This window comes from Ochlerotatus camptorhynchus, unplaced genomic scaffold (genome assembly GCF_037179485.1).
Source record: "Ochlerotatus camptorhynchus isolate MF236.1 unplaced genomic scaffold, CSIRO-AGI_Acam_v1.1 ptg000123l, whole genome shotgun sequence".
NCBI classification, from domain to species: Eukaryota; Metazoa; Arthropoda; class Insecta; order Diptera; family Culicidae; genus Ochlerotatus; species Ochlerotatus camptorhynchus.
In genome coordinates, this window is record NW_027040613.1 from 24,200 (window position 1) to 47,483 (window position 23,284).

General features: G+C 42.9%; 1 protein-coding gene across 1 annotated transcript in view; it reads left to right on the plus strand.

Moving 5' to 3' along the window:
* THADA (Thyroid adenoma-associated protein homolog) overlaps positions 1–23,284 on the plus strand; it is a gene marked incomplete at its 5' end in the record, with an annotated part of 124,766 nt that overhangs the window by 19,528 nt on the left and 81,954 nt on the right. The window contains 3 exons of the mRNA XM_065220245.1: positions 9,579–9,703; positions 9,758–9,911; positions 10,562–10,929. Coding sequence (XP_065076317.1) covers positions 9,579–9,703; positions 9,758–9,911; positions 10,562–10,929 — 647 coding nt within the window. The remainder of the gene's footprint in view (positions 1–9,578; positions 9,704–9,757; positions 9,912–10,561; positions 10,930–23,284) is intronic.

Here is a 23,284-nt window from a genome sequence, read left to right on the forward strand (position 1 = left end):
CCAGTTGAATATCAGATGAAAGCATCGCTAGACAATCGTTTGTTCTTTACTCTTCCGGAAACCAAATTGCGTAGGTAGAATTTGATCATATCGCTTCCCGGAGCAGAGTTATTCGATGAAAGAAGTGCCATTGAAAATTCCAGCATTGTGAATGGTTCATTCAGAGAACCGTTACTTCGGGCTGTATCCCGTAAAGTTGGTTGTGCTGGAACAGAATCTGGACAAACCTTTTTAGCGAAGTCGAATATCCATTGGGAGGAGTATTCTTCACTCTCATTGGAAGATGAGCGGTTTCGCATATAGCGAGCCTTTTTCCAAAGCGTTGTCATCGAGGTTTCTCTAGAAAGTCCCTCGATAAAAGTACGCCAGTAATTTCGTTTCTTTGCTTTTAGTAAGTTTTTAAGCTTTTTTTCAAGCTTTAGATACTTTTCAAAAAGCTCAGATCTTTCATGTCTACGATAATCTTTAAAGGCATCGGATTTCTCAAGATACAACTTTGTGCATTCGTCATCCCATCCAGGGGTGGCGGGTCTTCTTTTGAGGAATGCACTTGGAACACGTCGTTTCTGAACTTCTAATGCGCTTTTGTAGATTAGTTCGGTAAAGAAACGATACTCTTCCAGTGGTGGTAGAGGATCGGTAGAATCAATACCAAGAGTTACCGCTGATACAAATTTTTGCCAATCAATGTTCCTCGTGAGGTCAAAAGGAACTTGAATTGACTGATCTGTTTTTAGACGACCACTTTTGATTGAAATAATAATTGGCAAATGATCACTACCATGGGGATCATTGATAACCTTCCACAGACAATCTAATGATAGTGAGTTAGAGCACAAAGAAATGTCAAGACGGCTCTCTTGAGCAGGAGGGTTTGCTATACGTGTTGCTTCACCAGTGTTCAAGATAGTCAAGTTGAAATCGTCGCACAAATCATAGAAAATACCCGCTCTATTGTCATCGTATGATTCGCCCCAACCAGTACCGTGTGAGTTCATATCGCCCAGTATTAGAACTGGAGATGGAAAGATATTAACTGAACTCCAAAGCTGACGGCGGTTTATGGAAGTCCTTGGAGGGACATATACAGAAGCAAAGATCTTTGTTATTCACATTTATTTGGCAAGCGACAATTTGAATGCCTGAAATTATTGGGATTGAGATTTTATAGAAAGAGTAGCACTTTTTGATCCCCAAAAGTACGCCACCATATGAATCATCTCGGTCCAGGCGGATAATGTTAAAATCGTGGAAGTTGAGTTCATCTTCAGAAGAAAGCCATGTTTCACAGAGTGCAAATATATCACAATCAGAATTGTGAATCAAATACTTGAACGAGTCTAATTTAGGTATTAAACTACGACAGTTCCATTGTATTTAATAAAGTGATCATATCTTGATCCTCACTCGACGAATTATCCATCGAAAGATATGAATTCACCAATGAGGGGCCATGATGCAGTCAATTGCTTGAAGTAGTTTCCGACTATAGGAACAAGCAGGTCAATAAGCCCTCGAAGTGGCGATTCGTCGGGAAAGCTGAGGGCATTGAAAATATTATCCACAATGTCCTTAAATTTAATCTTTCCTCGCTTGGACGGAAGAGTTTTTTTTTAAATTGCGAGTAGACGTGGTGTTTATTTTTGGTAACCTCTTACGATTACCTTTATTAGGTAGCGGCGGGGTGGAAAAGCTGCAGCAAGGATCAGATGGAGCAGCAATTACCGATTTTTTCGGCTTTTTCAATGGATCCCCGCTACCTTCAGATTTTTGCATGCTTTTGAGAGTGGTTTTATTTTTTTTCGGCGCACTCCCGGGGAGCTAGTCGGCTTCCTTTTACCGGGGACGTGTACCTCCGGAGACTCACTCTCATCTGCTATGTCAGAGTCCAGTTCATCGGGAGACAAAATCTCAAAAGTGTTTTAATTTTGAGCGGCTGATGCCAACGAAGCAGAGGTTCCATTTTGCAACTTAACCATTTCTGCAAACGTCAGCTTGGAGCGTTCTTTTATTGAACGCTTCACATTGTTGGTACGCTTCTTGTACGCGGGGCAGTCCTGCAAAGCATGAAGAGGTTCTTTGCCACAGTAAGCACATTTAGTTGCTTCCTGTTGGCAAGCACCCTCCATGTGGTCTTGGCTACATTTGCCACAACGGGGCTTGTTGTCACAAAAAGCAGCTGTGTGTCCCAACTTTTTGCAGTCGGTACAATTATATACCCTTGGTACAAAAAGTCGCACCGGGAAAAAAACATTTTCAATTTCTAAAAACTTTGGGAGAACCGATCCAGCGAAAGACACCTGTAGTGAGCCTGAAGGGGAATAAGTCTTTTGACCATCTACCGTGGTCGCTGAATACAATATCCTGCAACCCAGAACGTCCACGGTAGATGTAGCAGCATTTTGAAGGCGCCCCATACCTTCCATGACGTCATCACACGTCAGGCTCACTGCAGAGACCACGCCGTCTATCTCCACATCTCGAGATGGGATGTAGACATAATACTCTTCATTGTAACCCTCGTCGTCAGCAATCTCATTTGCGATTTTATATGTGAGTGCAGTTATACGCAGTTTGTTCCGATTGACCTGATGAAATACGGTCCCGGGAAACGACGCGTCAACGTTCTTTTAATCCCTAAGAAGTTTAGGGCTTTCTCTATCTGCCGAAAGTAGACAACCCAAGGCGAAGCAGAAGACGCCTGCACGGAGATGAAAAACTACCCAAAATTAAGTACTTTTGCCTCAATTCCGGGGTTCAGCCCAATAACCCAAATTTGAGTAAATCGCATATAGTAGTTTCCATTTAACACCAGCAAAAAAATTACCTACTCTTAAGTATATTATACCCAAAATTAAGTTTAATTCACGTAAATTTGAGAATATGCAATTTACTCAAAAGTAACTTATTGGGCTGAACTATATCGTTGGGTCGAATCTCTCGGTCCTTTTTTGACAACAATAACGACTGCAAGTGAGAGGCTGAAGTCAATATTAAGTAAAAAGAACTCAAATTTTGGGTAGTATTTTTTCTCCGTGTGGTAATGACGCTCTCTTACTTTATCATTGGGAGGCTTGACGCCCCCCTGTGCATCATCCATACGAAATTTAAAACTTTCGTTAAGAAGTAATTATTTTTTTTTTTTACTTTTTTTGATTTACGAACCACTCTATGTGGAACGATTCCACTGGGGGACAGACAGACGATTCACAAGCAAACAGTCAGAGGAATGGGTATACAAAAAAACAGATACGTGCTACTATTTGCCCTTACCGTTTCTACTGCTTATACTGTTGCTGCTCTACCACAATAGATGCCGGTCGTACACACCGTCCGTGCGGTGGCTCACTGTTTTCTGCTGGTTATTGTTTCCAGTTGTACACACCGTCCGTGTGTTTTGCCGTATGCCGAATTTCGGTATCGTCGAAGCGGGTTTTAAAGGTGGACAGTCCGACCGTAGGCTTCGCCAGAATCGGCTGCTTCCTCCAGAAATGCGCGAGTCACCTGAGGCACAAAAACTTTTTCCGGAAAATTACGTTTCGCGGTGAAAAAACACTTTCAAAGCTATGCCGTGTGACGAGACAACAGACCCTGATGTTGCTCATTCGCTAGCAGAACGAAGAATGAGGGGATTTTTTTTATTAATCTATTTGATAAGGCTCAACCGAATTAACTTTACACAGCCGAGGATTCTTGTTCACTATAAAATACATATTAAAACTATAGTCAAAAGGTACAACACAACAAACATTTTATCTTCCGCTGTCCAATAAGCCTCCTCCACCAGAACGGGAGCCGCATCCTGTGGTTTCATTCTATGGCAGATTCTCCAACGAGGGTCAGAGCGCTTCCATTGTAGCAATGGACGCAAAACGTGGTCAGTGCTTGCACATTCACCACGACACGGTTGCTTTCCAAAGTCGACGACGCATCGACTGAAAGAACTGCTGATGAAGAACAATGAAGAGGACCACACAATGGTTGCTGGCTGCCGAGTAAACAGACGATCGCGTGACACACATTGAAAGTGGTCTGCTTCTGTCGACAGCCGAGTGAACACTGATATGTGGGGATTTATGTATTGCAGAAGAAATAAAAACCCTATTTCAATTAATGTTTATCCATATTTCTTTCAGAGAGATTGCATTAACTACTACTTAGCTTAATTTTCAACCGTTTTCTTGACACGAGAACGGCGAATGTTGTAGCTTGTACGTCTACGTTTTTTGGTATTATCAAGAGGAAAGCATACCTTATTGTCCAAGGAATCTGACTGATTGGAATATTCACTGGCATATATGCTTAACTCGTCTTTGGAGATAAATTCGTGATATTTCTTAGTTGCAGGGATTGTTACTAAATATTCAAATCTTTCCTGAAGCACATTTTCAGCATATTTATAATCTTCGTTGGTTGCAAAAATAAATTCGCTATCTTTTTTGAACTGGTGTTTCGTTTCTTATGACGTTGCCTACTCGAAATTTTTTTTAGCGTTGTTAATTTCAGCACTCTTTCTTAGAGCACCGCCACGGGAGTCCCCATACGGGTCCCTATCTCTATTTTCGAGCCCCATATAGCAACTTATGCCCGCACCGGTAGTAGCTAAACGGGGTTGGGAAATGAGAACGCAACAAAAATCAAGTTATGAGTTTTCATATTTGGCGCCCCACTAAAACTCTGCACTGGGTCGCTATTTTGTTTGCTTGTGACACTGCTGCTCTGCTTCGCACTTTTTCTGTTTACGTTTCGTGGTTAAGTTTACGTTTCGATTTGTTTCGCAGTGCATTAAATTTCATTTTTTTTGAGGATGAATACCAAAGCAAGAGGAAAAAGCTGGACATCCGAAGAAGATACGGCGCTTTGTCTCGCGTGGTTGGATGTGTCCCAGGACCCCATCACAGGAACAAATCAGAAGGCAGAAACATTGTATGGCAGAATCCAGCAAATGTTTGCAGAAATCTGCCGGGAGAAAAACTTTGCTGTTGACCCCGAGCGGGGGGGGGGGGATTAATTTTACCTCAATCTCGCATGATGCAATTAATGGATGCTCCTCAATACATTCGACACTTTAATACTGAAGCCACAATTCAATTAGGGAGGATATCGAGTTTGAGTTGAGACAAGGCAAGTCAATTGATCAACTCAGTTGAATTCAATTGGCTTGAAAAGTTGAGCCTGGTTCAACTTTTTTCAATTCAAGTGAGTTGATCAAGTCAGTTGAATGGCATGGTTTACACGTTCAATTCGCATTCAAGTCAGTTGAATTCAACTGACTTGCCCTATCTAAACCCAGCTTTACGGAAGATGTAATGTTATAGAAAATGAACTTGAACCTGGCAGGGACGATACCATCTTCAAGAGTACATGCTCATACTTTGCCAAGTTTAATAACCCCATATTCATTATCGAGTTTGGGAGACCAGACTGTAGTGGTATTTATCAATCCACATTGCTTTATTTTTACCAGAATTTATACTCTAGTTTTTATTGAAGCTGTAGTGTAGATTACTGGAACATATTTGAAACCTGAAAATTCATCACTTTAATCTTCTTCCTCATCTTCTTCTCCTTTAATTGCCCATAGATGCTCTATTAGGTCATTCCTCAATTGAAAGTGCTGGTTAGTATCATGAACAGCTTTGTACCGCGACAAAAATGTCTCAAATTTCTCCTGATTTTCTGGACCTATCCGATGGATGTCAGCTGTAATTTCATCGATGTTGCTTTCAGGGTTCGCTTCACAGATCGTTGGATCATCTTTTTCATTTTCAATGACCATGTTATGGATAATAATGCAAGCTGTAATTATTGATTCCAAGACATCTTTTTGCCAGAGCCTAGTCGGTGTTTTAATGATTGCGAACCGCGACATCAATACACCAAACGCTCGCTCGACATCCTTCCGGGCAGACTCCTGCATTTGTGCGTAGTGCTGAGAATATGAGAAAATAACATGTATCAGATGTATCAGAGTCTAATTTTTCTTTGATAAAATTATATTAAAAAAAATCCTTGTTACCTTCTTTTTTAGTCCAACTGGAGAAGAAATTGTCTGTACCAATGTTGCTAGTGGTGGGTAAATACCATCTGCAAGATAGTAGCCAACGCTGTATTGTCGCCCGTTTACTGTGTATTTAGCAAGTGGAGCTCTGCCATTGTATATCTCCGAGAATAATGGAGAGCGGTCAAGAACATTAATGTCATTATTTGAACCTGGCATCCCAAAAAAGGCATGCCAGATCCAAAGATCGTAACTTGCTACTGCTTCCAGGACGATTGTTGTTTTTTTTTCTCTTTTCCGCGAAACTGGCCGGCCCATGCTGTAGGGCAATTCTTCCATGTCCAATGGCAGCAGTCTAAGGATCCTAGCATTCCAGGAAATCCACGACTCTTTCCAACACGCAACAACCTCTCCACATCGTCAGGTTTTGGGTAGCGTAGGTACTCGGGGCCGTAAATACGAACAGTGGTTTCACAAAACTCCCCAAGAGATTTCAGCGCTGTTGTCTCTGCCATCCTGATGTATTCATCTACAGCATCCGCTGGCATGCCATATGCAAGCTGACGGATTGCGGCGGTGCATTTTTGAAGGCCAGTTAATCCTAGTTTACCAGCCGCATCTCGCTTTTGCACGAAGTAAGGATTCGCGGCTTCTATTTCTGCAACAATCTTTGTAAACAAGTTTCGGGACATTCGAAACCGCCGCCGAAACTGTGAATCACTATACGTGGGATTCTCGGAGAAGTAATCATGAAACAGTCGCTCAGCTCATAGATGAGCACCTCTGTTGATATTCGGTTTTTTTCCAGGCCGAGATCCTCCAGCTCGATTTTTCTCGTCTTCTTCCAAAGCCCTTAACAACAGTTCATGTGACTGGTAAACATAATGATTTACAACTTCAATGTCTTCCTCGTCACTTAAAACGATGGAATCAGCTGCTCCCGGGAAACAATCTGCCGTCAATGCATTTCGAATATTCATGATATAACTACACAACTATTGCACATCGATCGACTGATAAAAATGAAATATTACATCAATATGACGATGTTCTTCGTGGGTATGTATATTGTTTTGAGTTTTAGCAATACACGATGAAAAGACATTACTCAAGTCACTAAACTCAAAATATGCATTACCGGTGGAAGAATGGGGTGCTAAGCTAAAATAGCTACCTAGATGGAGCCTTATTATATGGGATAGAGATAGCGCCTCCCGTGGCGGTGCTCTTATACTAGCATCCCTAGCCATTCTCTTGATGTTACCGCCAGTGCCACCACAAGGACCTTTCCATGTGAAGTTGGAAAAAGTGCCATTCTGCTGTGAGGTTAAAATCCTTGTCATGGCTACACAAGTTATTAAAATTAAATTTGTTTTTATACTGCTTTATGCAACAGTCTGACAGGTAAATATTTTTTTCAAGATCTGGAAATTTATCTCTTAGTTTTGAAAGTAATTTACATATAAACGTTTAAACCGATATTGTGTTACGTTTTTCATATCTGCTATTACAATGAAATTTAAAAGTTTTAAAGAGCAACCTTTACGAAAGGGTGAAAAGTTACTTGTGGCCTTGAAAAATAATAACTTTGGATCGATTCTTGGATCAAACAAGAATAGTTCTCAGCGAAATCCATTTTTTCTTTCCCTGCAACCAAAGTTTCTTTTTTCATCCTTACTTTGTTTTTCAACTTTAAATTGGTGAACTTATCAATTTGATTTTCTAACCTTTCTAAAAATTCGCTCACATCATCTTCCTTGCTTATTATTTCGCATCGAGGAGAGGTTGTTCAGAAATTATACTTAATTTTATCAATTTTCTGTTGGTCCAAATATTGTCCAACAAAATCGATCATGTTGCTTGAGTTGCACTAATCACAAGATCGCAAAAAGCAATCGTCTGTACTATTTACATATACTAATTTGTTAACCAAATATTTTTTTTTTAATTTATCAGTGTTACAATTTTTAAAACAAGCTGTTTTATGTAAAGCATCAAACAATTTTTTTTTGTTTTCATGTAAACGCAAACATCTGTAGTAAACACATATTGTTTTGGTTGAAGTTTCTAAAACAAGGTAAACGAAACCTGCTGTTCACTATCACATGAATCTAAAAACTGTTTATATAGTTCACTTAACGGAACCAGCAACGAGTGGCTTCTTCAAAATGTGATTGTATTTTGGTAAATTACCAACTTTTTTGTCAACAATTTGAGGATTTCAATATTTTGTTGTAATGTCTCCACTATTTGAAAAGCGTATTTTAAATTCATCAAAACAGATTCGAAATCTTCGTTCGCATCAGTAACCTCATCGGGAAACCTTATTGTGCCCACAATTTTTGAATACATTTAGCTAACTGTCCACGATAATTACTGCTTGAAGGATCCAGTCGTGAAGCGGCCAGTGTTCCTATCCTTTGTGGCCATCTTTCTAAGAAATTACAGCAATATGCTTGAACGTTGTAGTACGCTAACTTATCCATGAGTAGTCCTGTGGAAGTATAAAATGTGTTTTAGTGTTAAAGGTCTTTGAAGTGATTAATTTAAATTTTTGAATAATTAAGAACTTACGTTAATTTGACTTCCTGCAGAATAAACAAGGTGAATACACTTATGTCCGATTTTTAACACATTATTTGATGAATTTGATGATGAAATCCTATAACCAACAGTTACGGACTGATACTTCAACGAGCTTTAGCAACTCTCTTTATTAACATCAGGTATAATATCTTCAAAATATATCCCGTAATCTATACCTAAAAACGGTTTTCCAACGATCACCCGAACGATCTGTTTCATAATGTCGACCCAGTGTTTACTCGGCTGTCGACAGAAGCAGACCACTCTCAATGTGTGTCACGCGATCATCTGTTTACTCGGCAGCAACCATTATGTGGTCCTCCTCATTGTTCTTCATCAGCAGTTCTTTCAGTCGATGTGTCGTCGACTTTGGAAAGCAACCGTTTCGTGATGAATGTGTGAGTGCTGACCACGTTTTGCGTCTATTGCTACAATGGAAGCGCTCTGACCATCGTTGGCGAATCTGCCATACAAGTAAACTACTGGAAGCGGTTCCCGTTCTGGTAGAGGAGGCTTATTGGATAGCGGAAGATAAAATGTTTATTGTGTTGTACCTTTTGACTATAGTTTTAGGATGTATTGTATAGTGAACAAGAATCCGCGGCTCTGTAAAGTTAATTCGGTTGAGAACAATTTGATTTTTATAAAGAAGAGCGCTAGACCGGTCATCAGTTTTTCGGGCATATCTCAAAAACCGTATAAGATATCATCTTGAAATGTTCACCGAAAAAAAAATCCATGATACAGACGATAATTTTCACAGCTTTTCTTTTGGATTTTCTTTTATGGTGAAAACTTTCATGAAAAATTTGTTTCCAGTTGTATTTTTTTATCAATAGCTGACAAAATTACAAGTATTTTTTGTAAAGTGATTTTGACTGTGAAATAGTATAAACTGCGTAATTATATACCGCGAATTGGCTCATCGCGAATTGGTTGACCGCGAAATGGATTATCACTAAATGTTATAAAACCATAAAATCCATTCTAGGAACGTAACTCGTCGACACTTTTATTATCTTCGTTGATGATTCGAGTATTTGGAGTACAGCGTACTAAAGATTCAGAAAACTTGAACATTCGGAATAAGATGACGGGGCGCATATTTTTCTTAAGGTAGGTCAGGAATCAGTAGATAGACGTGATGCTTATGTTTTTCTTCTTATCTAGATATCCTCTATTGTACGATTTTTTCATAATGGAACTCGAAAAGGCAAGTCAAATTATTATGAAAGGTGCTAGAAGCAAGAAGCTACATCCTTTGTTGCTACTATTGAGTAGACTATACCCATCAGCACTTGAAGGAAGTGAATCAAATTTAAAGGTAAATATTTGTAATTATATAAATATAGGGTAAGTGCATCATATTTGGTCATTGTTCATTATTTTACTGTTCCTATCTTGTAAATGGACAAAGTTTTTTTTTTCTTTATTAACGAGATTTTTAGCCAGAGGCTAGTTCATCTCGGATTTACACTGAAGTTGCTTTTTACGTTATTTTCCTAATGTTATCACAAATCAAATGATATTTTTGCTTTGAGGGAAACGTTAACGATCTAATTCTAACAGTGAGTGAGCGGAATTACAAACCACGTGAAATAACACACGTTCACGGTAATCCAAACCCTTTTTTTTTTTTGGAAAATACAGATTTTTTAAACGTTTACCATGGGGACCGATATTCGTACACCTTATACAACAAGTATGCGTTGTGTATTAATTTTACGGTCCAATTTTTAGTGTGTATTTCGGTCCCGTACGTTAAACGCATGCTGATAGTGCATAAGATCCTAAAATTTAAAAAAAAAATAGTTTAGCATGTAAAATAAATATTCCATGATGGTTCTTATGCTTCTTAGGTAGTATACCCCCGTAAAAAGTAACTTATGTGTATTGTAGACCAAAGTTTGTACAGTTCATTTAAATAAATTGTAATGATTCGACAATTTGGTTTTTTTTTCTATTGGTTTCTAGTTATCTCGGTTTGTACCAATAGTATCGATTTGTTCGGGATGTGCAGAACTCCAGACGCGATATTTAGCGGCGAAATTTATCGCGATTATTGTTTCACCGGACCTGGTATTTGATCGAATATTTCTACTACTGGAAAGCTTGAACCGTTCGAATAACAAAGGAATCAACCCAAATTCTTTACATGGTGCTCTACTACAAATACTTTACCTGGTAAAAACTAGAACACTGGGCGTTATGCCCGAGTCAAGTAATCAACTGAACAACTGGATTGAGCTTTATACCGCTATTTCAAACTACTTGTTTGAGGTAAAGCCCAACTTTATTCTTTATGGCGCCATCATAGATATCCTGATAGAAATTTTAGCAAGGTAAAGTATGAAACATTTTCTTACTCTATTTCGTGTATGCATTTTGTAAACAACCTATTTCATATTTAACTGAATATTTTGGACATGTCTAAGACTAGCTATTTTTTTAATCAGTGCTGATAAAAATCATTAATCCAAAAATCAACCATTAAAGATAAAATATTCAGGCTGATGACAGGGTGAAGAAGTTGTCTTAATTTCACTCGATCCATAGCTGCAAGTCGTCAGCCACACCGTCTGTGGAAGGTCTGCATGTCGCCTTCCACCTTACCCGCGCCTTTTCATCTTATTTCAGTCAGGTAGCTATCAAGAATCATTTTAATCGGTAGTATCCGATTGTTCAGTAGATATGACTGTTGCAACTGAATTTGAGATACTAATTTCGTATATGGGCCTGCGTTTGTGACAATGTCAATCTCATATCGTCCTCACCGTTCTCAAGAGATGAACTAGCCTCAGGCTAAAAATCTCTAAAATAAAGAAAAAAAAAAAAAAAAAAATCCTCACCGTTCAATCTTTTTTTTTGACTTGGTCTTAATTTGGAGAAGAGTTTGATAACCGTTCTCGCAGGATCATCAATGGTGGCTTTGGGGTGTGGTTTGTCCATGGAACACCAGAACTGTTTCAAATCTTTTCTGTCACTTTGTTGGCTTGGTACGAACACAGAACCAACCGGGTATAGTGTCCAGATCTTTACGGCATTGATAAAACGGCAGAATCGTTTCCTGATGGTATTTTTAATGGTGGCGTTGAATCTGATAACTTACAATAACTTTTTATAATCCTTCCACAACTACGAATACCCTGTTAAGTTGTATTTTTTTTTTTCGAACAAATTAGTCCACACAAAAAGCCGGGACAATCTTCATTTAGACATACCTCGATCCTGTCGGAGGATTATGCGCAGCGAGAGAGTAATGCTACAACGTATGTTGTCTGGAAGAAACGAGTAGGAACTAAAACTTTATTTTTACTGTTACATGGGGTCGTGTGCTGTAAGCTACACTGTATCAAATCTAGTCATTCAAATCATTAACTTTATTCGTTGCTGGCATGGTTGTGCCAACACTCCTTCTCAACGCATAGAAGTTTACATGACACCGAGTGACTCACGGTGCCGCTCCAGCTTGATCCTGTCCAGTGGCTTGGTCATGATGTCCGCAACCATTTGATCCGTTGGTAGATAACGGAGATCAATGACTCCACGTTGGCGTAGATCCTTCGTGAACTCGTGTTTTGTATCCATGTGTTTGGACCGGTGCTCCATGCGGTCCGACTCCACCATTTTTATACAGAACTGATTGTCCTCCCACACGACTATGGTGTCCGAGCTGTCCTCTGCAAGATCCTTGAGAAGCTTCTTCATCCATAGTAATTCCTGGCAGCCTTCCGATAGGGCCACAAACTCGGCCTCGGACGACAGGGCGACGCAATTTTGCTTCCGCGTGGCCCAGCTCACTACGCCAGCGCCGAACTTGATGACCTGACTGGAATTTAACTTCCGATCGCCTTCATTTCCGGCCCAATCCGCATCGACGAAGAACTCGAGACCTTCGGCTCCGCCACCCAGGTGCAGACGGAAGTTCTTGGTCCTCTTGAGGTACCTCAGTGTGCGTTTAGCTTCTGTCCAGTCGCGATCTGTCGGATTTGACACCTTCCTGCACAGCAGCGAAGTCCTGATGCTGATGTCCGGTCTGGTATTGACCGCGACATATAACAAACTGCCCACCAGCGAACGATAGGACGTGTTCGTTGCCAGGGCTGTCTCCTCCGTTTGTTTTATATAGCCTGGGTCAAGCGGTATCTTCGACGGCTTAGCGTCCCCATGTCCGAACCTTCCGAGCAGCTTCTCGATGTAGTTTCCTTGGTTCATGGTGTAGTGCCCGTCGACCTTTTTGATGTGGATTCCGAGAAATTGACGCAGATCTCCCAGAGAATACAGCTTGAAATGTTTCTCCAGGGCGGTCCGAATTTGCTCGAACTCCTTTTCCGAGTGGCAGAAGACGACCATATCGTCCACGTAAATCACGATGAAGCACCTTTTCCCGTCCTTGTTCTTTTTCACGTAAAGGCACGAGTCCGCCTTGCCGGGCTCGAAACCCATCTGCTTGAAGATGCCGTCGATTTTCGAATTCCAAACCCTCGCCGACTGTTTCAAGCCGTAGAGGCAACGCTTCAAGTGACACACCAAATTGCCGTCAGATTGGAATCCTGGGGGCTGCTTCATAAAGATATCTTCTTCGAGGTCGGCATAAAGGTAGGTGCACTTGATGTCCAGGTGTTTTGCCATCATGCCGTCTCGACTCGCGATCGTTAGTAGCGTCCTGAGGGTTGTTTGCTTCACTACTGGTGCGAACACCTCGTCGTAGTCCGTACCGTAGCGCTGTGTGAACCCTTGCGCTATCAGCCTTGCCTTGTGTCGTACAACTTGACCGGTCTCGTTCTCCTTCTCCTTGAACGTCCACTTGCAGCCGATCGCTTTTCTTCCAGGAGGCAGTTGCACCAGTTCCCAGGTCTGATTCTCGGCGAGTGCGCCGATCTCCTCCTCCATCGCTGCCTGCCAGACAGCCTTTTCGGGGCGTTGGACCGCTTCCTCGTACGTTCGTGGTTCCTTCACAAAATGCTTCGTCACGCTGGTCATCTCGTCGAACCGTTCCGGCGGGATACCTTTATTGGCCCGTTCGGATCTTCTGGGTTCGCGTTCGTGGTCATCCTGATCGTTGGCTTCTTCAATACCGCGCACAGGATCGACGTCAATGAAACCATCAAAATCTGCTTCGGACTCCGCAGTACCAAACTCGTCATCTTCATTCGGCAACGGGCTCGATTTTCTTCAGTACCGAGTCAAACACTATTATCTCCTCCTGGCTGCAGACAGGGGCCGGCTTCACGATTGGCTTCTTCTTCTTCTTATGACCAACCTCGGCAGGCACTTTCGATGAACCTGACGTCACGGCTCACTATCACTTTCCGCGTAGATTTGTCCAGGAACCTGTAGGCTTTGTGCTCTAGTGAGTACCCTACGAAGACGAGCTCCTTCGCAGTGGTCGTGAGTTTCTTCCGCTTTTCTTTCGGAACGTGAACCCACGCGCTGCACCCGAATACTTTCAGGTTCTCCACGTCCGGTTTGGTTCCCTCCTTTCTGTAGAAATCACGCAGCGTTTCTCCGGTATATTCTGCGCCTTGATCCGAGCGAATAATTTTCGGCTTCCGGCCGAAGTGGTTCTGCGCTAGCGCCACGTACTCCCGGATTTTGGAGGCCACCTCTGACTTGTGTTTCAGAAGGTACAGCACGCAGTAGCGGGAGTGAACGTCGATCACAGTTACGAAGTAACGGTACCCGCTGACGGATGGCACTTCGACCAGGCCGCACACGTCGGTGTGCACCAGGTCCATCGTCGCTTTCGTGCTTGATGATGACTCCTTCGGGAACGGAGCGCGGGAGCTCTTCCCTTTCAAGCAATAATCACATGGCTCTTCGATGCCGCACTCAAACACTTTCAAACCGCTTACCAAGTCTTCCTTCTTCATCCGGATGATCGCGGTCGGGTCCCTGTGCCAGACGTGCTGGCAGTCTTTGTTGTGGTGGCTGCTCGCCGACAACACGACCTCCTCCGGTTGCTTCAGCTGGTTCAGCCCACGCTTCAACGTTGCCGCGGCTACCGTCGTCCCGTCACGCAAGATTCGGCACCCTGGGCATCAAAAATCACTTCGGCGTTCTTCTCCACTATTGCCGGCACCGACAACAAGTTCATGGCAAGACCGGGTGTGTAAAGCGCGACACTTATGTTCATTTTTCTCGGTAGTCCATTTTCATCACACCAGTTAATCGTGCCACACCCTTCACTGAAACAACTCCGATCGGCAACTGTGTGGCTCGTCGCACCCGAGTCCACTACCCACGGCCTCGAACCGTTAGAACTTTCAAACGCGCCGGCGACGAACACGAACGAAACACAATCTTCCTTTTTCTTCTGTTGTTTTCCTTTCAGCTTCAGGTCGCCGTCCGAATCACGACCGCGCTGCGGGCACTCAAACTGCTTATGGCCCTCCTTTTTGCACCGGTGGCAAATTAGAGGTTTCTTCTTATTGTTCCGACCGTACACAGTTCCGACTTTCAGCACCAAATCTCCGGATGATCCTTGATGCTTTACGGCCTCGTCCAGCAGCTTCCGTTTGACGAGTTCGAGGGTGAGGTCGGTGTCAGACTGGCTCTCTAGGGCGGTCGTCAGCGTGTCGTAGGAACTCGACAGACTTCTCAAAACCATCGTGACCTGAAGATTTGTCTTCAATTCCTGTCCCGCATTCTTCAGCCTCTCGAACAAATCCTCAATGGCAAAGAGATGCTCCGCCATATTTTCACCATCCGCAAAACGTTTATCGCAGATCTGCTTCAGAAGCGAAACTTTTAAGGTTAGGGTTGCTGTTTCTTGGTGCTTCTTTATCTCGTCCCATGCTGCTTTCGCTGTCTTGGCCTTACGGATCAGCCCGTGTTGGTTATCCGAGATCAGGAGGCCGATGGTGGACTGAGCCTTGGAGTCCAACGCGTTCCAGGTGTTGTCGGTTTCCCCTTGCTTCTTGACGCCGGGGTCGACGCACCGCCACAAATCCTCTCGAGTGAGGAGCAATTCCACCTTAAATTTCCAGGTGGGATAATTTAAATCGTTCAATTGTTGGACGTTGAACCGATTGCCATCGATTTCCGCGCGAAAACTTTCGAAACTTTGCGAAAAACCGAACAATTTTCGCGAAAGAAAAAAAAAAACCAAGAAATCTCAAAATGGCGTTGAATTTTCTTTTGTTCTTCCACTCTCTATCACGCACAGGCCCATAACCTGTCGGAGGATTAAAGGGCGAACACGAAATTATTGCGACACCGTAAATGTCATGCCAATTTTCTTATAATGTTTAGAATCAAACCAAAATTTTAGGGTAGTTTTATACATATATTTACTTCAAAAATCAAAAGAAAAGTTAATCGATGGAGCCTTGAGCGTAAAATTGAACGCATTTTCGCTTGATGCCATCCATCAAAGTCTTTACATTGTCATCAGGTACCAGTTTCTCAGTTTTTTTTCCATTTTCTTAACATGTCCTTCTCGTCTTGTACTGTCTTCTTGCTCTTCCGAAGATCCCACTTCATTATTGCCCAGTACTGCTCCACCGGGCGCAGCTCCGGACAGTTTGGCGGATTCATGTCCTTTGGAACAAAATGGACAGAATTGGCCTCATACCGCTCCAGGACACTTTTAGAATAGTGGCATGATGCCAAATCTGGCCAAAATAGCGGAGCTTCGTCGTGCTGCTGCAAGAACGGCAAAAGGCGCTTCTCGAGGCACTCAGATTTGTAGATCTCGCCATTTACTGTGCCCTTTGTCACGAAAGGCTCACTCCTCAGTCCGCAAGAGTAGATGGCCTGCCAAATGAGATATTTGGAGGCGAACTTCGACATTTTCTTCTTCTTAAATTTGTCGTCCACATCGAACTTGCTCTTGCCGGTGAAAAACTCCAACCCCGGAATTTGCTTAAAATCGGCTTTTATATACGTTTCGTCGTCCATCACACAGCAGCCATATTTTGTCAGCATCTTCTCGTAGAGCTTCCGTGCCCGAGTTTTAGCCGTCGATTGTTGCCGCTCATCGCGGTTTGGGAAGTTCTGTACCTTGTATGTATGTAGTCCAGCTCTCTTCTTTGCATTCTGGACGTAGATCTGCGACATGCCGATCTTTTTAGCCAAATCACGGCTTGAGACGTTGGGATTTACTTTAATCATCCGCTTCACCTTTCCCTCCGTCTTTTTGTTCTCCGGTCCCGGTTTTCTGCCAGCTCCTTTGCCGTGGTCCAACGTCAACCACTCCTGGAACCGCTTCAACACTCTGGAGACGGTTGAATGGTGAATGTTCAACATTTTTCCCAAGGTGTTTGGAAAGAATTTGTTCTCTCAACCTCCATTTTCGTTGAATCGAAAAACACGACTTTGAGTTTGACAGCATGTACACAATACACATCAATGAGAAAGTGAGCAAAATTTGGTTGATTTTTACCCAATGGTAAAAAAGTTATGCCCTGTTGAATGTGTCGCAATAATTTCGTGTTCGCCCTTTATGCGCAGCGAGAGAGTAATGCTACAACGTTGTCTGGAAGAAACGAGTAGGAACTAAAACTTTATTTTTACTGTCAGTTACATGGGGTTGTGTGCTGTAAGCTACACTGTATCAAATCTAGTAATTCAAATCATTAACTTTATTCGTTGCTGGCATGGTTGTGCCAACAGATCCTGGTCAAAACATGCATTTACAGTTTTCATGCACGTGCGTTGGTCATCTGATTCTGATTAAGCGTGCTGTTTGGATGCCTGCTGACACGAAGCAAGCAAATGCCTTCCTACCAAAGAATTCATCGATACTGCAAGATGCACCGGAACTGCACTGAAAACGAAAACCTTGTCCTTTAGGACAAGATTATTGGAATCCTTCCAATTATTGTCAAATAGAAAATATGCGTAAAGTAACATTGTGACTGCATTACAACATAGAAATTCTTGCGTTGGTTGGCATATAAAGCTCTCATTTAATAACTGTACTGCTCATAAAAGCATTCCGAGCAAAGTCCAGCATCAAAATGACAGCAAATTGAAATCAAGTTTTGATATCAACATCACACTGAAATCATAATTTGATTTCAGTTTACGCAATGGACAAATTTGATACCAAATTTTGTTTTCATTTTGCTGTACATATGCTCTTCAAAAATATGTTGTTGCGGGTTTGTTTTCATTGCCTTTTTTTTTTAAATGCGTTTATTTTTCCAGGCTCATTTGCCGTAGCTTTGCGGAGCCGATATTCATCGTTTGGGTACAAAATTACTTAAAACTAACGTTAGTAAAGCGGGGGCCGATTACTCACGGCTTTCTCGAGGTTAGGGGTAACAAATTGTAACAAACGGGTGGCAGGGTAGGGATTGAGAACACAAGGTTTTTTAGAGCAATGTGCTCTTGATCTAGAACTAAGCGACATACTGGAGAAAAAGACAAACATGGGGGTACACCGATGGAGGCCTAGCAACTTGAGAGAACACAAGATGACACTAACTACTAAATCCTCAGATCGATCCGTTTTAAAAACACATAAATTAAATTAAAATATTCGAGATCTCGGCTCGCCAAGATGTCTCTAAGGGCCGCATAGGTTGTTTTCCTCGGGCCCTGAGGGATGCGGATAACTCGGATCTAGCAACACAATGTAGGGTGCATGACCAAAGCACGTGGTCGATATCGTGATAACCACTACCACAAGCGCACAAATTGCTGCCTGCGAGCCCGATTCGGAAGAAATGCGAGTCTAACGAGTAGTGATTAGACATGAGCCTTGACATGACTCGTATAAAGTCACGGCTCATGTCCAATCCTTTGAATCATGGCTTGTTCGACACCTGTGGGAGAATAGAATGTAACCATCTTCCCAGATCACTCTCATTCCATTTTTGTTGCCAGTTGGTGAGGACGTGCTGACGGGTAATTGAAAAAAATTCCGCAAAGGCGATTTGTCGATCAAAACTAACGCATTCCATAGCGCCCACCTTAGCTAGCGAGTCCGCTTTCTCATTGCCCGGAATTGAGCAATGAGATGGGACCCAAACTAAGGTGATAGTATAGGAGCAGTTAGATAAAGTACTCAATTTAGCTCGGATTTCGGTCAGGAAATACGAGGAGTGCTTCATCGGCCTCATTGATCGAATAGCCTCCAACGAGCTAAGGCTATCAGTAAAAATAAAATAGTGATCAGATGGTAAAATATGGCTGCTAGTTCCGCAACGTATACGGAACAGGGTTTTTGCAGTTGATATGAGGCGCTATGAAATTCGTTGAATACTCCAAATCCAGTGGAAGCGTTTATAGTTGACCCATCTGTGAAAAAACTCTTATTGTTACTAACATGGTGGTACTTGTTTGCAAAAATTAAGGGAACAACCATCGACCGATGGTGATCTGGTATTCCACGGATTTCTTGCAACATGGTCAGATCAAAATTTACAGAGGAACTATAAAAGTCTTGGAGGCAAACACGAGAGGAATTGAATGAAGAAGAGTCAATCTCCAGCGTCATGTAATCGTAATAGAGACTCATGAATCTTGTTTGAGGATTTCTGTCGAGCAGTTTCTCAAAGTTTTCTATTACCAATGGGTTCATTACTTCACAACGGATAAGAAACCGAAAGGACAGTTCCGCGAAACGATCTGTCAGTGGGAGAACACCCGCGAGTACTTCGAAGCTCATCGTATGCGTCGAGTGCATACAGCCAAGCGCGATTCGGAGGCAACGGTATTGAACTCGTTGCAGCTTCAAGATATGTATTTTCGCCGCGGATTGAAAGCAGAAGCTACCGTACTCTAGAACCGACAAGATGGTTGTTCGATGCAACCTGATCAGATCTTCCGGGTGTGCTCCCCACCAAGTTCCGGTAATTGTACGAAGAAAATTGATTCTTTGTTGGCATTTTTGTTTCACATACGCAATATGTTTTCCCCACGTGCTTTTGGAATCGAACCAGACACCTAAATACTTGAAAGATATACTTTGAGTGATTGTTCTACCCTTTAGTTGAAGCTGTAACTGTGCAGGATGATGCTTCCTAGAAAAAACAACCAACTCAGTTTTCTCCGGAGAGAATTCGATACCCAGCTTCATAGCCCAAGTAGACAAATTGTCTAAGGTATCTTGCAATGGTCCGGTGCACTTGGCCCTATAACGGACACAACCCCGTCATCTGCAAGCTGCCTTAGCGAGCAATTTTCATCAAGACAACCATCAATGTCTTTTACATAAAAATTATAAAGAAGGGGGCTTAAACATGAGCCCTGGGGGAGACCCATGTAACTAATTCGTGAAGTTGTCGAGTTTCCATGAGAGAAGCTCATATATTTCTCAGACAACAAGTTGCTCAAATAGTTGTTCATAATTGGTGAAAGCCCACTATCGTGGAGTTTATCCGAAAGGACGTCGATACAAACAGAATCAAAAGCCCCCTTAATGTCCAAGAAAACTGAACCCATTTGCTGTTTTTGCGCATAGGCCAGTTGAATTTCAGTTGAAAGCAACGCAAGACAGTCGCTCGTTCCCTTGCCTCTCCGAAATCCAAATTGCGTATCTGAAAGTAAACCATTCGACTCGACCCATTTGTCTAGACGAAAAAGAATCATTTTCTCCAACAATTTCCGTATACAGGACAGCATCGCGATGGGACGGTACGAGTTATAATCCGACGCGGGTTTACCGGGTTTTCGAATGGCGATAACTCTTACTTGCCTCCAGTCATCCGGAACAATGTTGTGCTCAAGAAATTGATTGAATAAGTTCAACAAGCGTCTCTTCGTGACGTCTGGGAGATTTTTGAGCAAGTTGAACTTGATTCTATCCATTCCTGGAGCTGAGTTGTTACATGAAAGGAGAGCAAGTGAGAATTCCACCATCGAAAACGGGGAATCTATTTCGTTATTACCCGACGGACGATCACGAACGTTGGTTTGGACCGGTACCGAATCCGGGCAAACTTTCCGCGCGAAGCTGAAAATCCATCTGTCCGAGTACTCCTTGTCTTCATTAATCGGTGATGACGCGTTTCGCATTCTCCTGCCAACATTCCAGAGTGTTCTCATGGAAGTCTCTCGCGACAAACCATCGACGAACCGACGCCAGTAACCGCGTTTTTTTGCTTTAATTAAGTCCTTAAAGGTTTTCTCGAGGTCGGTGTACCGCTCGAAATCCCCGACCTTACCGTGTTTGCGGAAGCGTTTAAACGCGGCGGACTTCTCGCTGTTCGCGTCGGTGCAATCCTTATCCCACCACGGGGTGGGAGGTCGCTTGCGGACGGAAACACCCGGAACACGTTTCGTCTGTGATCGCAGCGCACAATCGATGATGACACGCGCGAGAAAGGAGTACTCGTCCAGCGGAGGAAGTACGTCAACCGATTGACTGGCATCAAGAACCGCGGTCGCGAATTTTCGCCAGTCAATGTTTTTCGTAAGATCGTACGCGATGTCGACCGAGCGAGTAGAAGATGAACCATTGGTAATAGAAATTTTGATTGGCAAATGGTCACTACCGTAGGGATCTTGAATTACTTTCCACGAGCAATCCAACGATAATGAACTCGAACAAAGTGAGAGGTCTAATCTGCTTATTTTTGCTGGAGGTTTGGCTACTCGTGTTGCTTCCCCGGTGTTCAGAATTGTCATTTTGAAGAAGTCGCACATGTCGTATATCAAGGTTGAGCGGTTGTCGTCGTACAGTTCCCCCCAGCCTGTACCGTGAGAGTTAAAATCTCCCAAGATCAACCGTGGCTCCGGCATAGCCGTGCAGATATCCGCGAAACTTTGACGAGAGATCGCGGTTTTCGGTGGAAGATATACTGAGGCATTTACCTCGAATATTAACCTGACATGCAACTACTTCAATGCCTGTCACCGAAGGCAGATCGATTCTATAGAAAGAATGGAGCTTGTTGATCCCCAGAAGCACCCCTCCATACGAATCTGCGCGGTCAAGGCGAATAATGTTGAAATCGTGGAAAGCAAGATCGTTGTCTGAAGAGAGCCATGTTTCACAAAGGGCAAATGCATCAGAAAGTGAGTTGTTAACTAAAAATTTAAATGTGTCAAGTTTTGGCATGAGACTTCTACAGTTCCACTGAAGAACAGAGATCATATCCCCGACCTCATTCGGAGAGTTATCCATCGAAGGATATGATCGATGCAAGGAAGGACCACCTAGAAGCTAGTTGCTTCAAAAGAGTTTTCACCATTGGCAGCACTAAATTAATAATGCTCCTCGTTGAGTCAGAGATATTGAATATACTGAAGAAGCTATCCACAATACCAGAAAACGTGAACATGGGAGCATGTTCTTGCTGATTATTCAGCTGATTTTCTGGCCGAAAAACTGGAACATCTGGGGTTTTAGATGATCCTGGAAGTGACGGAAAGTTCTTGTCATAATTACAAGGTTTAAAACCCGGTGGAATGGGTTTCGGTGCATTTCCGTTACCTCTTGATTTTTCCAAGGTGGAAGGGTGGTCCGTACGAGTGGCCTTACGAGGCTTTTCGGTGGTGTGTTTTTTTGCTCGTTTTCTCGTATTGCCTACTACCCGGACTACCGGACTACCCTCACCGCCCTCTGAGTCAGAGTCTAGATCATCAATTGGCAAAATGGAGAACGTGTTACTGTTTTTTGGTGTGGTCTGAGAAGATGAAGCGGTATTCTTCAAGAGTTCTGCTATTGTTCTCTTGGAGCGAGCTTGCAGAGACCGCTTAATTTTGTCTCCCTGCTGTTTATACCTCGGGCAGTCAGTCAGGGTATTCAGGCTCTCCTTGCAGTACACGCATTTTGGAGGAGCACCGCAAGAGCCCTCTTGATGTTGCTCGCCACACTGATCGCAGCGTGGTTTGTTCGAGCAGTAGTCCGATGTGTGACCAAGTTGTTTACATTTAGAGCAGTTCATTACCCGAGGTACAAACAGACGTACAGGCAGTCGAACCTTGCCTATAGCGACGTAGTGAGGTAATGCTGAACCCGAAAATGTCACACGAAACGAGTTCGACAAGGAATACGATTTTTTTGAGCCTACGATGGATACTGACTGCATTTGAAGGCAGTCCAATATCTTCACCTTCGGCAAAGCACGGTTTTTAAAGATTCCGAAGGAATCGGAACCCATGAAATCGTCACTAGTCAAACTCGCTTCGGTGACCACTCCTTCAATTTCTACCTCACTACTGGGTATGTAGACTCGGTATTCCAATGAAAAAAGCTCGCACGCAACAATTTGGTTAGCCTGCTTCCGGTCATCAACGGTAACGCGCAGTTTTATTGGTGTTACCTTGAAAATATCGGTAACGGCCGAAAAATGTGTTGTTAGATCCTTAGAGATCCTCGGAATGTTCAAAGGTTTTTGTTTGGGCCGGAAAAAAAACAACCCATGGGCCTTTCGAGGCTTTTGGGTAAGCCTTTAGGCGGGGGAGCGCAGAGGTTTTCGGGGGCAATGGTGTGGGGGGTGCAGGTGGACGAGGAGGAGATGGTGGGGGAGAGGGTTGTGGGCGATACCTTTTCTTGGGATATGCTCCAGTATTTTTGCTGGAGAGCGAGTCAGCTGGAACGTCAAGGGTTTCCATTTCCACAACTTCCTCGAGACTTTCGTGTGAGGTGGAATTAAGCGTTTCGTCGTCTGAGATGGAAAGCGACCATCCCCCGCCTTTATCATTTTCATCCATTGCGGTTAAATATCGCCGCAATGGTGTTTTTGATAAATATTTTTCAAATAATTACAATAATTTCAAATAATATCAACAATAGAAAAA